General features: G+C 31.7%; 2 protein-coding genes across 2 annotated transcripts; one reads left to right on the forward strand and one right to left on the reverse strand.

Annotated features, from left to right (window-relative positions):
• The first annotated feature begins 809 nt into the window (after positions 1 to 809).
• On the forward strand, positions 810 to 3,808 carry LOC129301089 (protein DJ-1 homolog D-like). Its single transcript, XM_054939656.1, has 5 exons — positions 810 to 970; positions 1,097 to 1,213; positions 1,319 to 1,759; positions 2,215 to 2,577; positions 3,337 to 3,808. Exons 1-5 carry the CDS (start codon positions 917 to 919, stop codon positions 3,523 to 3,525), a joined length of 1,164 nt encoding a protein of 387 aa, XP_054795631.1. The 5' UTR covers positions 810 to 916; the 3' UTR covers positions 3,526 to 3,808.
• A 996-nt stretch (positions 3,809 to 4,804) lies between these two features.
• On the reverse strand, positions 4,805 to 11,309 carry LOC129301097 (cysteine-rich receptor-like protein kinase 2). The gene is made up of 8 exons (XM_054939669.1): positions 10,762 to 11,309; positions 7,351 to 7,751; positions 6,695 to 6,820; positions 6,484 to 6,611; positions 6,116 to 6,329; positions 5,641 to 5,872; positions 5,278 to 5,434; positions 4,805 to 5,154 (listed from the first exon to the last, which is right to left on the reverse strand). The coding sequence occupies exons 1-8, from the start codon at positions 11,151 to 11,153 to the stop codon at positions 4,840 to 4,842; spliced, it is 1,965 nt and encodes a 654-aa protein (XP_054795644.1). The 5' UTR covers positions 11,154 to 11,309; the 3' UTR covers positions 4,805 to 4,839.
• Between the last annotated feature and the right edge of the window lie 2,981 nt (positions 11,310 to 14,290).

The raw sequence follows: 14,290 nt of genomic DNA on the forward strand, positions 1-14,290 counted from the left end.
TAAATGAAGGTTTCACACTCACATTTTTTTAAAATATATCTATAAAAAAGGTAAAGCACCGTAGATAAACGGTACTTTGACACGTGCTTTGTGACATACATAGATTGATTTTCGAGAAGAGCACCTCCAGAACGACGACGATGAAGGGCTTATCCTTGAATTTGGGCCAAATAATAGGTTCTTTTTAGGTCAGGTATGGTCAGGTTTGCTTATCTTAAGGAAAATCCGTAGGATGAGCCATCCAAATTAAGTTTAAATTTAAAAGTATTATTATATATTATATTTATTAAAATAAAAATTTACAAAAAAATATAAAATAATTTAATAATTTTTATTTTTAATTTGATTTAAATTTAATTTAAAAAATCTTATTTAATGTTGAAATTTTTATTTATAATATATATTAATTATTATATACTCTTCCGGTCTTATATATTATTTACTTTTTAAAAATATAATTTAATTTACTTTATAAATTATTAGTTAATAAGATTCTTTTATTTTAAATTAAAATTTTTAAATTATTTTTAAAAAATAAAAAAATAATATTATAATACTTAAAAGTTATATTTAAATTTTATATATTTTTATTTTTTATAATTTTATTATATTAATATTAATAAAATTGATAGAAATAATTTATAAATAATATCATTATACTTGGATAAATAAAAATCACGCCACCCTTCTTTATATTAATACTGATAATTATTTAGTTAATACTGATTATCTAGACTTTGAACAGAGTTCTCCAGATGGTTATAAGGATAAGCACATCCTTGGGACCCACGATTTCCAACCCATTCTATATGCATCACCCCACTTCCTTACACTCTTCCAGAGCTTCTCCGCCGTGTCACTGGCCCTTGAAAAGTGAGGCCTTCTTTTGTTCTCCGCATTCTTATCGATACCGACGATGGCTCAGAAAAGGGTTCTGCTTCTCTGCGGAGATTACATGGAAGATTACGAAGTACCTTAACTTTCACTTCCTTCCCTGAGTATTCCTTTTTTTTTTTTTTTTTTTGTAGTTCAGTTTCTTTTGTGGTCGTTTCTTACTTTCTTAACTCTATTTGGTTCTTTGATTGGTGTTTTGCAGACGATGATTCCATTCCAAGCATTACAAGCCTACGGCGTTTCCGTCGATGCCGTTTGTCCGGGAAAGAAAGCCGGTGATGTCTGCCGCACCGCCGTCCACCAGTTGTCTGTTTATCAGGTATCGATAACGGGATGTCTATTTTGGTTTGGGCAATAATTTAGCATTCAGTGTTGGATATTTGATCTTCAAAGTTGATTTATTCATGCATTTCCTTGCTTTCAGACTTACACTGAGATTCGAGGTCACAATTTTCAACTAAATGCAACGTTTGATGAAGTCGAAGCCAAAAACTATGATGGCTTGATACTACCGGGTGGAAGGGCGCCTGAGTATCTTGCTCACGATCCAAATGTTTTGAAGTTGGTGACCGATTTTGCGAGTTCTGGAAAGGTAATCACTGCGACTTGTCATGGCCAGTTGATTCTGGCGGCTGCAGACTCTGTTAAAGGTCGCAAGTGCACGGCATATCCTGCAGTTAGACCGGCGCTGGTTGCTGCCGGTGCTCATTGGGTTGAACCTGAAAGCTTGTCGTCGACTCTGGTTGATGGTAACCTCATCACTGCAGCTGCATATTTCGGGTTTCCGGAGTTCATTCATCATATTGTGAAAGCTTTAGGAGGCAACATAAGTGGCTCGAACAAAAGGATTTTGCTTCTTTGTGGGGTATGTTCAAGTTATCTAATATTTCTTACATATAGAAATTAAGAACCATGAAATCATATACATACCTGAACTTTGATTGGTTGAGGGTTCAAATCTTAACTCTTTGACTATATGGCAACTTTATCGGGAGAGGTGTAGGCTTTGCTTTCTGAACCTCAGAGGAGATAATCTCTATCTCTGCTATTAGCAGAGTTTACTCCTTGTGCTTACCAAAAGAAGAAGAAGAAGTTAAGAACCGTGAAATCCTATACTTACCTGAACTTTGATTGGTTTTTGATTTAGGCTTTGAGGAATAGAGCTAATTGGTTTATTTGTGCGTCAAGGATTGGGTTTTGGGCCGAGTTTGTACTTAAATACAGAAGGTTTCTGTTGAATAATTTTATCTCCATGCTGTTGGTCACTTTTGCTGGTGTGGATTGATGGAGATATTTTGTATTGGACATTTTCAATTGCAGGATTTCATGGAAGATTATGAGGTAGCCGTACCTTTTCATTCTCTTCAGGCTTTAGGATGCCATGTTGATGCAGTTTGCCCCAATAAAAAGGCTGGTGATTCTTGTCCAACTGCCATTCATGACTTTGAAGGCGACCAAACTTACAGTGAGAAGCCAGGACATGACTTTGCTTTAAATGCTACCTATGATGATGTGGATGCCTCGGGCTATGATGCTCTTGTCATACCTGGAGGCCGAGCCCCTGAGTATTTGGCTTTGAATGAGTCAGTTGTTGCCTTGGTGAAACATTTCATGGAAAAGAAGAAGCCAGTGGCATCTATCTGCCATGGGCAACAGATTTTAGCTGCTGCTGATGTTCTGAAGGTATAATTACTGGTTCACTTATTTGGATCTCCCTGTTTGTTATGTTCTATTTTAGTATATGCTGTCAAGTGCCAACTGTAGGAAGATGTTATATTTGTCATCCTATTTTTTTTTTGTTTTTGTGCTTAAAGAATTTAAATTAGAAGTTCAAATATTAAGTAATCCATGTACTCAAGGCAAAATCTGGTTTTATTTGGATTGTATGTTTGGTTGACATTTCTGGTCCCATCACTTCAGTGTGCTAGTTATTCTTGTTATTGTTGTTTCTCAGTTTAGTATCTTCTCCTTTATACTCAACTTATACAGGCCCAGTTATCCTATCTTCTTTAGATACTTTGCTTATCTTTGCCATCTCTTATCGACCAGCATTATAAAATTGAGTAAAAGATCCATAATTGAAAATATCTGGGCTGGACGGGTGTTAACTTGTACATCAACCCATCAAATGGCATTGTTGTGTGTAGTTATTCTAACCATTGATATTTCTTTGATTAATTCTGTCTTTTGAAAGGATGGCTGGTTCTAGTTGACTATGGGAATAATATGCCAGTAGTTATCTCTTGTTTGTTAGTCATATTCTCCTATTTCTTATACAACATTCAATGGTGAAACCAGGTTGAAAAACACTAAAGTCATTGAATATTTCAAACTCTCATCATACCCCTATTGTAGTTGTTAGTGCAGAATTAAAAAAATTTCAGGTTATTCATTGTTTCACATATGCACTGCTAAAATGACGTGCTTGTATTACTTTTACAGGGAAGGAAATGCACAGCATACCCGGCTGTGAAGCTTAATGTAGTTCTATCAGGAGCAACTTGGTTGGAACCTGATCCAATGCACCGATGCTTCACTGATGGAAATTTGGTGACTGGAGCTGCATGGCCAGGGCATCCTGAGTTCATTTCTCAGTTGATGGTACTACTTGGTATTCATGTCTCTTTCTAGTTTTATTTTTGTATCATTGATGTACTTGGCACCGGCTCTCTTTCTCCTTGTCCCTATCTTATGTATGCATGTTCAGATGTCCACAGAGACTTGTGAGTGTGTACTATGTGAGGCTAACAGTTGGCTTTTGTATAATGGAATAAAGTTGCCGTCTTTCTTTCTATGTAATCTGTTACTTTGGCCAGGAGATTTCTAGGTGGCTATTTACATAGTTTGTTACATAGTTTGCCGAACAAAATTATGCATCTTAGTGTAAATGTGTCCTGGCCTGTTAGTTTGGTCATTGGTGTGTATTGTAGTCTATTTCTGATATTTATGGAGTATCTTTGTCAAGTATGTTACATGGAAAAATGCGTTTATGAGAGTTTTTAAAATTATTTATTAGAAAATGATAAAACAAAAAAGTCAAGATTACTTAAGAGAGTTTGGGAAAATCTGAATAAAAAATTTTGATGACCAAGCATGAGTGTGTATATGATAGCTCATTTGGTATGTAGGAGAGAATGGGATAGAAAATTTTTTGTCCAAAAAAAAAAAAGAAGATTTTATAGATAAGAAACATCTCTTGTCCTCTTGGATAAACAAAAAGATAATAAAGAAGAATACTTACTTATTAATTATAATATAAATATATGATATCAAAAAACTTTTTAATTGTGAAAAAAGATTCCCAACACTGTTTTGGTATTTGTTAATAGTGATATGTATATATTTTTATAAGAACTGATTTAACTCAACTTTTAGGGAACAAAAGAAATGTTGGTGTGGAGAATGATAGCATGGGATGGCTCTAAGTGCCCCTCTTTTAACTGATTTAACTCAAATTTGTTAAGTTAAGCTAAACTTTCGGGACACCTAGCAATATTCACTGGACAAATCACAAAGTTACTTGCAGGACAAAACTTAGTGGAATACACATGCCGCTCGAGCCAAATATTTGGTTTTCAACAACTTTTAGAGATTTTAAGGATTAGATATTCCTAGTGCATAGATAGGCAGGCCTTCCTGTCCCATAAAGTCAGGAAGCATAAGCTGTCATAAATTCTCTATATATTTGTGATTGCAGTTATGGCAGAGGCTTCAGAATATAACATCTCATATCTGATAGAGGTTCTTTGTAGTTTATTTATATTATGGTAGAGACAGCAAAATTGATGTTAAGCTTTATGTCAAGAATTAATTCCTATTCATAACACAACAGTAAAAATAATTGAAGAACTTTACATTTTTACTTTTTGCATTTTTGGGTTAAAACTCCCAAGAGTCTAATTCACTCTCAACTGTAATTTTTTTCCCCCTTTTGGTATAATACTATCATCTGCCTGATAGGGTAATAGTGGAGGCTGTAGCATTAGATTGAAGGAACGAAGCTGACGTGAAGGTGCCTTCTCTAGACCTCAAATTAGTTTCAACAAAGATAGGCATGGTGGGTTTCATGTGCTCCAATAAGCCCTTGCTTTTAAGCAGGAGAACAACTTCAGACATTGTTGGCCTTATTACAGGAGATGCTTGGGTACAAAGCAAACCAATCTCTATGATTTTCTTCACTTCTTCTGGATCATAGTCATTAGGGTCTAAGGTATTGTCCACCAACTTTAAGTGCATGCCTTTCTCATATAGTTTCCAAGCCTGCCACGTATCAAAGTGTCTTAGAGAATAAGGGGGAAGACAAAACATGACAAAACTTTGGGTGGTTTTTTGAAAAAATCTTAAAATTGCATCTAAGTTTTCTTAAGTGCAGGAGTGTCTTACTTGTTGCAGTAGGAATTCGCCTTCAACATCAGGATCAACCTTTAATTCACTGCTTTTTTGGCCACTGATGATTTCTAGAACTACAACTCCATAACTATAGGTATCAACCTTTTCTGATAATTGGCCGTGAATTGCATATTCAGGTGCAGTGTATCCTCTAACAAATGCATATTATTCATGGCAATCATAAGGACAATGATGGAGACAAAAACATGTAAATATCGCAATACAACAAAATCTGAAATAGACTAATGCAACAAGGCTGGTCCATTGACTGATGCATAAATATTATTGATGTCTTATGTGAGACATTTAATATAGTAGAAGTTTAGAAGATTAAACAAATGTAGAATTTCAACTTACAATGTTCCTGCAAATTTTGTGCTAAGATGAGACTGGTCTGTTGGTAGAAGTCTTGCCAATCCAAAATCAGAAATTCTAGGCTGAAGGTGATCATCTAAGAGGATGTTGTTACTCTTTATATCTCTATGTATGATACATACATAAAATTCCTCATGTAAATAGGCCAAACCTTTTGCCGTGCCTAAAATTATTTCATATCGTTGTTTCCAGTTGAGAGAACCTTTGTTTTGACCTGTTTCCAAAGTTTACATTGAAGGGTAAGGAAAGAGGAAGAATGAAACATGAAATCGATTCTCAAAATGTTTCAATTGTAGACCAACACAAATGTTTTCCAAGTTTTTCAATAGAACTATAACATCTGGTTAAGTTTCTGTTAGAAACGTTGATGATATATTGCTGCAATGCTGCATAGAAAATATATCCACGTTATGAACAAACAATTGATGGTAAGAACTTAATGGTTGATAAGAGGTACCAAATAAGAATTTGTCAAGACTGTTGTTCTTCATGTATTCATAAACAAGGATTTTCTCTTGGCCGTTACTGCAACATCCCAAAAGCCGAACAAGATTTCGATGATGAACATTACTTATGAGCTTCACTTCACTTTCAAAATCTTCCCCTATCCTCTTATGGTTGCCTAAAGCTAATCTCTTGACAGCAACTATTTTCCCATTCTTTAGAGTGCCCTGTCCATGGTGATTAAGAATTTCAATCATGAAAGTGATTCAGAAGTTCTGCTTTTGTCTTTGGAAATACAACCTTTTACAGATTCACTTAGAAACATATTTGTTCAAGACTAGATTGAAATATGAAAAAGAAAAAAACGCACACAAGTTTTACCTTGTAAACATCACCAAATCCTCCTTCTCCTAATTTATTTTGTTCACTGAAATTTTTTGTTGCAATCTTCAAATCCTTATACCTGTAATTAACTGGGCCTTTCAGCTCCGTTGCTCCTAATATGTCACCTGTTAAGGTAAGCACAAGTTGAAAACCCTTAACAAGTGAACAAATCAGTGTGGGTAATTTGAGCCATTCCAAGTAGTCTCACCTCTGGGAACCCTCTTTGTCTTTGGTCTCATTGATTGTTTAATCAAAAGAAACACTGCAAGAACTATCAAAAGAAAAGCTACACCTCCTACAACCCCACCAATAATAGCTCTCTTCTTGCTTGAACCTATAAGACAGGAAAAAAAAACGACCTCATTTTCCACCCCCAACACTTAAAAACTTAGGATTAAATGGCAATTTTTCCCTTAAATTATAGGTTTAGGAGTGTCTAAAATTCTAAACTCATATTTGGTATAACATTCCTTTTTAACATTTAAAAATAGTGTAATATTGTCCCCTACTATTAACAAACGTTAACTTTAATCATTAGTTGATTAGATATTATAGAAAAAGAATTCAAAAATTACAAATAGAACTAAAAAATTATAAATTTTTATATAGTATTTATTTGTAATTTTCTGGGTCCTTTTGAGATCATTTTCTATAATTTTTTAATCAACTAACGATCAAAGTTAATTTTTGTTAATGGTAAAGGTGAAATTGCACCATTTTTAAATATTAAAGAGGAATATTGCACCAAAAATAAGTTTAGGGTTTTAGATGCTCCTGGACCTATAGGTTAAGGGTAAATGTTTCCTTTAACCTTAAAAATCATAAAACAAAAGGCAGATATTGAATCCTACAGATGAACTGAACCTTGTGTCAAGAAGGGTGTGAAATCACCAATGGTCTGGTTATCAGGAAAGAAGGAAGAGGTGGAGTATCTCATGAAGCAGCCAGCATCAAAAGCCCTACCCTCCAATGTGGGAAGGCACATCTGCAGATTGTTGTTTCCAACCTTCAAGCAATCAAGGCAGCCACTCTCTGTGACAGAATCAACACATTGAGCAACGGCATAAATAGTAGGACCATTGTTAGGTACTTGAGTCTTTGTGGCTGCAAAGAAACCAGGAATTCTGGGTGTTGCTGTTTGGAGATTCATTAGCACTTTTTCAACTGTTGAGTCAAATGTTGTCTTATCTCCTGATGTTTGCTTCCCACAAGCCATGCCATTCCCAGGTTGTGTTGTCTGATCATAGAAACTGCTGCTCTCATACCTAATGAATCATATCAGTGTATTCTACTTCAAATTTTCTCCATAGCAATCATACAGACCAATGCAATTAGTTAATGTTCCTAAAACTGGTCAATATTCTCAGTATACTCTCCATTCAATACAATTGACTCTTATTAATGAAGAAATAGACCAACTATATGAGGGTCAAGTAATTTTATTTGTTTATTTGTTAGGAGCATTTTCAGGATATACACAATAATTACTCTTAACATTTTGCAAAATGCTTTATAAAATGAAACATAAAACCTTAAAAAATATTCATAAAAAGAGGGAGTATGATTTGCAATAAGTATGCATCCACTTCCAGATCAGATGAGTAATCCTCCATGTTTTTCTTGGAATAAATCTAAGGTATGAATGAAGCTATTGAAATTGCAGATAATCAGTTGTAAATTTTAGTTAGATCACTTGGGAAAGCCAGACAAATCATCGGGGAAAGAAATTGTCTCTCAGTAGTTGTTTTATCCCATCGGCTTTTCCAGATAATTTACTTGGAATTCACATCTAATTACACACAACTTCAATTGTCTAGTTATGGAAAAAGAAGAAAAGTTTAAATTAATTCAAGTTGTGAACGAGACTATTGAAATCGAATATAATCAGTCGTGAATTTTAAATAAGGTAACTCACTTGAAAGTGAGATTGCTTCTCAGTGGTCCGTCAATGAAATTTCAATAATTGAAGGTTCATAATTAAAATTAACTAACTTAAATAGGATCCTTAATTGTCATTTTCTTTAAGTCTGTAGGTAGAAAACCTCATTTTCACATAAAAATCCCAAAAGGGTTTCTTAATTTCTTTTAATAAAATATTGTTTATATATGAACGAAATTAATTTTTTCACAAACTATTATAAAATGATAAGCCCACACTAGTTATGGAATTCACTATGTTAAATTGTGTTGTGTTATAAGCCAATTCAATTATTGACTCATGTAGCTTTAATTTTATCAAGCACCCAGAAGATAAATTACTTCAAACGAAGCATTATATATGCATCCATACAAGCATAGTTCCATGTTCCTTCCATTAAAAAATATAAAAATGTAAGATAAATTATTTCAAATTAATTATATTTTTTTATATTTACTCTTATTTAATATGGTGTTTAACCTTAAAATAAATATAAAGTGATTTATTCAATAAGAATACTTCTGAAAAAAAAAGATAATGATTACATATTAAAAAATTAAAAATATTTTTCAACATTCAACCTTTTAAAAAAATACCTTAAATTTTTTAATGGAGAGAGTATATGAATATGTATACATGTACGTGTGCGTGTATAGTATAAATTGAAAAGAATATAAACAAAGACAGGGAAAGATAGTGGAGTAGCATGACGGATAATTAAACATTTATTAATAAACTGAATTATGCAGCTTATTCAAAGAATGGAATCATGGATTAATTATTCTACTGTTTTGTGAGGGATGCTCTAACAATCATGCTCGTACCATTTTTGCTTCTTCCAAAAATGCACAGGCAATACTCTATCATTTAATTATGTTCAATGTTCAACAAAAACAAAGAAGTTATATTCAATGTATATAAATAGTTATTTAAATTATGATCCTTAGAAATGTTTTAAGATTATTTTACAAAGATTATAAAAAAAAAAAAGAAAGATCATTTCGCAAAAAGATTAAGATAAACTGAGATAGCTTGGGGACCCTGTTCATCCAATCATTCATCCCACATTGGACACCGATAAAAAACAATAAGATAAACCAAAAGAAGTTTATATATATAAACTAATTTTTATGTTCATACTTCTAAAACATTATAAATTTTTAGATAAAAAATTAACTATAGAGTTCCGTTTTGTAGCCTTGTAATTCTTGAATTCAAAGTAATGATTAGCCGAACCAAAATTGCTTAAAAAAATATTATAAAAAGAAAAATTACCATTGGCTTTGATTTAATTTTTATATACAAAATTTAAATTTTAGTAAAATAATCAAGGAAAAAATATATCAAGAAAAATAAAATAAAAATTTGTTATATATAAAATACATAATCCCCCATTTGTTAACTAACAATCCGCTAGTGCTAGATAAGTGATTCCCCACGAATTGTTGATAGATGCATCAAATATTGTTTTGTGTTTAATTTGGCTCAAAACTAATGAGATTGTGAGTTTTGTGGTAACTTTATTATTGAACAATATATAAGATAAGATTCTTTAAAAGGTAAATATAACTTTTAATTTTTGTATTTTACTTACATTTTACTTTTGATTTTATACTTTTTTTTTAATATTTTAAGTTCTTATACTTTTATTTTTTATTATTTCGGGTCCTTCTAAGGTCCCCATACCTTGATCATAGAGGAATCGAAAATAATAAAAAATAAAAGTATAGGATTTAAAATATTAAAAAAAGTATAGGGATCAAAAGTAAAAGCGAGTAAAATATAGGAATAAGAAATTATGTTTATTCATTCTTTAAATTTAAATGCAGATTTGGTGAACTTCTAATACACAACTTACATGGGAAGAAGTATATCATTTAAAATCGGATCATGTAGTTCACGTAACATATGCCTTAATTAAAATTCAGATGTTCGTTCCTTTGTCTTCAAATATAAAGGAAAATATCATTTTTTTATCTTCATAGTTTCATTAAGTTTTATTTTTAATTCTTATAATTTTTTGTATTATTTTCATTCCTTATAAGAATTAAAATTACTAAAAAAAATAAAATTATAGAGATCTAAAAAATGAAAATCACTTAATTTTTTTAAAATTATAAAAAATAAAAATACTGAGAAAAAAATTATGAAGACTAAAAACAAAATTCAAAGAATGATTATTGTATTTTCCCTGGATATAATCAACTGCCCACACATCTATTGAGCTGGTGTATCCTTATCATATCATAATATCAGAGGAAATATTAAAATAATAATTTGGTAGTAAATATCTTATCTATCCGCCTCAATTACTATTTATGGAAAGAAAAGTTAAACTTTGACTCCACCGTCCTTACCTGAGGAAGCAGCCGTCGTAGACGATGCGGGCACCGTTGGCTCCGGCAGAGCAGTTGCGAATCTGTGTGGCGGCGACGTCGAAGCAAGCGGCACAGTCGGCGGGGGAGAGGTAGTTTCTGCAAAGAAAAAGAGCGTAGACGGGGCTAGCTCCGTGGGCTTGCTTCACCGTGGCGAAGAAAGCTCTCTGCCTAGCCACCTTGTCTCTGAGCCCTCGAAACGTTGCGTTTAGGTTATCGTTGAAGCTGGCCAAGTTGGAGACATTGTACTGGCTACACCCTCTGTTCAAAAATAGGGTCTGGGGATCCGAAACGACGCCGTCGAAGGAGCAGCAGAAACATGACCAGAATATGAAGGTGGCTACGGGAAGGAGACTACGATCACGTTGAAGCATCTTTTGCTGCAGACGTGTATATCTATTAGGGTTGGCTGGCTCTGTGTGGTGAGGAAGAAGATGAAGGAGGAGGGAGAGAGTTGTGAGAACATCAGAAATGTTTGTGGAGTATATGTGTGTGTGTGTGTGTGTGTGTGTGTGAAAGTAAGGGGAAGGTATTTGCAGTTCTTCCTTTTTTCTCAAACACAAAAAGTTTATAAATAAAAGAATAGGCCCCCAGAAACATGTACCTATTAATTGGAATTGTAATTGTAATTGAAATTGAGGAGTTTCTAAAATTTTAAGTTGAAAAATCATAAAATAAAATGAAAAAGACTAATCTTTTACAAAATATTGAAAATAACTTAAAAAAAAAAGAATTACTACTTGTTTAAACAGTGAGTCCTTCTCCTCCTCATTATCTTGGGTTGATAATTTATATATGTAATAACAGGGAAAAAAGACATACTTATTTCTTTCCACTGTATTTTCCTTTAATTCAAATTATATTTTAATGATATAGATCTATCCACCTTAATAGGGGGAAGCTCACTTAAAATACAAAGGAAGAAAATATAAAGTTCGATAAATAGATAGACATAAAGCCTTGGGCAATAAAAAGAAGGTGGCAGTGTCGAGGCATTTCGAAGGGATAAGAGGGAACAAGGTCTTTTATTGTCACGTCATGACTAATTTTCAGAAGAAGATAGAGGAAGAAGAAATTACTTGTCTAATTTAGTTTCGTAGCTAATTGATTATTCTCCCTCATTTTAATGCTTTGCTTATATAAACAAATATTTTATTCTCCCACTATAATAAAGGACAAGACTCATGCATTTAATTTTATATATTTAATATAATTTTATCTAATCAAATAAAGACAAGTGAATTTTAATGTATTAATAATATCAATAATAAGAGTTTGTATGTGATGGAATAAATATTTTATAAAATGTCTACATGTTTTAATTTAATTGAAAACAATCACCTTTAGTATATAAATTTGTAAGTGTACAAGTTTTTTTCCTTATAATAAGATCATGTTACTAATATTATTAAAGGTTAATATGCAAGTTGGACATTAAACTATACGTTCAGGGGCGAGTTGAACTTTAAACTCATATTTATTTCATTTTAAATCCAAATAATTAAACTTAAAGTAATTTTGCCCCTATTGATAAATTAAAACAAACACCATTAATTTTTTTTTAAAATGGGTCTTGATGTGAAATTCTCACAAATTCCACCTTTCCACTCTCTCCTACATTCTTTCAAGAAAAATTACACATCGAGCGATATTTAAAAAAAATAACAGGAGTTTATTTTAATTTAATAGTGGGAGTGAAATTGTTCCATGTTTTATCATTTAGAGTTTAAAATATACAAAGTATGAGTTTAGAGTTTAAATTGTCCTTGGATTTATAGTTCAAATTTCAAATTACATATTAACCTTGTTATTAATATGTTAAAATTCACTTATCTATTAGATAAAATATATTAAGTATACTTGTCTTTCTAATTTTCCTCTAATAATCTATAGAAATTTATGCCATTTCAATATATTTTCCTACAATTTTATATGCTTTTAGATAAAGTTGTGCATACTTTTAGTACATATAATAAAAACAATGTGCATTTCTCGTACTTGGACTTAAATGACACAATCTTAGTCTAAATTGTGTATAATTTTTATTTTGGTTAGGATTAAACTTGAACCTTACAAAAATTACTTGTCTTCTTAGATTGTTAGAGCACCATTTGAGAAGTAAAGAAGGAGTTATAAAGTTATTAGACTAAAAAATAATAATATAAAGAGTGAAGAATTAAGATTTAGTCTATTTTCAGCCTTAGTTGAAAGCCAAAACTAGAATATAATAGAAGTACTCTAGCCACATCCAAGAAATCATAAGCTGTAGCCAAAATGCTCACAAAGTGTTTTAGCTGCAATTAAGGATAAATTGGCTGCGGCTAAAAGATGTTTATTGAAGTTAGGCATTTTGACATCAGACTTGGAGCTAGGGTTACATATATGAATTTTTAAGACTTATGAAGGCATTTTTCAAACTTTAACCCTCCATTGGAGCTTGGTGTGCTAGGGTTTTGGAGTTGGAGGAACTTGGAATAAGAGAATGAAGATTTGAAGACATTTGAAGCTCCATTCTCTTAGTTTTTTTGTTTGTTTTCCTTTCATCTCTTATATTCTGATATGAGTTTAAATATTTTGTGCATTTTGTAACTTGTGATGATTATAAATAGCTAAATACTTTGCTCTAGGATTATTTGAAACCCTTGTATGGATTAATATTAATTTATCCTCTCTTTTTTTTATTAATAATATAGAAGTGTTTAATTTGCTCTTTTCTTAATACTTTTAAGTGATTAGTCACCATTTAGTTAATTTGTTCACGTGAATGATATTTGAGAGGGTTGGGTGTAGAACTTATTTAGAGTAGTGTAAGAACTCAAAGCTTGCATGGTGAATGGATAGTTTTGCTAGTAAGATAGATATATTCTTGCTAGTCTTGCATAGTTACATTAGGATTAGTGTTTAAAATAAGATTTTATTCATTATAACAAGATATTGAGCAACTGATTTAACTAAATATTTCTTCATGATTTGAGAGAGCTTGTTCAAGTATTTTTTAAAACCCTAGTTTAACAATTATTTTTATTAAAAACATTTATGAGAGGAGGTTATTTTAGTAATATGAGATGTAAGGGAGATAAATAATTCTAGATCCTAATTTATGCTTAAAGTTTGAGAATCATTTGCTTTTCTTCATTTTTTAATTATAACATAAGTTTCAAAATCAATTTTATCCAACCGATTGTATTTTTTTTTTAACTTGATTGAATTTACTTAATCTTTTACTTGATCATATTTTTAATATAAATCTTCGTGAGAATAATATTCTACTTACATTATACTACATGTCACTGCTTGTGTACTTGCAAAAAGCACAACACCCTCCATTATTTTATTTCTTTGGTAAATTTTTCTCTCTCTTTATCTCTTATTGATGAAGGATATTTTTAAAAGTGTATTAAAAATTAAAGTTATAAGCTATATTTAATAAATTTGATTGGTAATTTTGTTAAAAAATATTTTATAAATTGGATGATATAATTTTATTTCACTGCATCTAATTTTTAATTAG

The sequence above is a fragment of the Prosopis cineraria genome, unplaced genomic scaffold (genome assembly GCF_029017545.1).
Source record: "Prosopis cineraria cultivar Desert tree isolate PC_DT_omini unplaced genomic scaffold, ASM2901754v1 PC2, whole genome shotgun sequence".
NCBI lineage: Eukaryota > Viridiplantae > Streptophyta > Magnoliopsida > Fabales > Fabaceae > Prosopis > Prosopis cineraria.

Excerpts from the sequence above, each read along its gene's own strand:
- LOC129301089 (XM_054939656.1), top strand. The coding sequence starts at position 917 with ATGGCTCAGAAAAGGGTTCTGCTTCTCTGCGGAGATTACATGGAAGAT. Across the intron at positions 1,214-1,318 it reads ACCAGTTGTCTGTTTATCAG|ACTTACACTGAGATTCGAGG; the intron begins GTATCGATAACG and ends CCTTGCTTTCAG. Across the intron at positions 2,578-3,336 it reads CTGCTGCTGATGTTCTGAAG|GGAAGGAAATGCACAGCATA; the intron begins GTATAATTACTG and ends TTACTTTTACAG.
- LOC129301097 (XM_054939669.1), bottom strand. The coding sequence starts at position 11,153 with ATGCTTCAACGTGATCGTAGTCTCCTTCCCGTAGCCACCTTCATATTC. Across the intron at positions 6,612-6,694 it reads GACAAAGAGGGTTCCCAGAG|GTGACATATTAGGAGCAACG; the intron begins GTGAGACTACTT and ends TTACCTTAACAG. Across the intron at positions 5,155-5,277 it reads GCGAATTCCTACTGCAACAA|GCTTGGAAACTATATGAGAA; the intron begins GTAAGACACTCC and ends GATACGTGGCAG.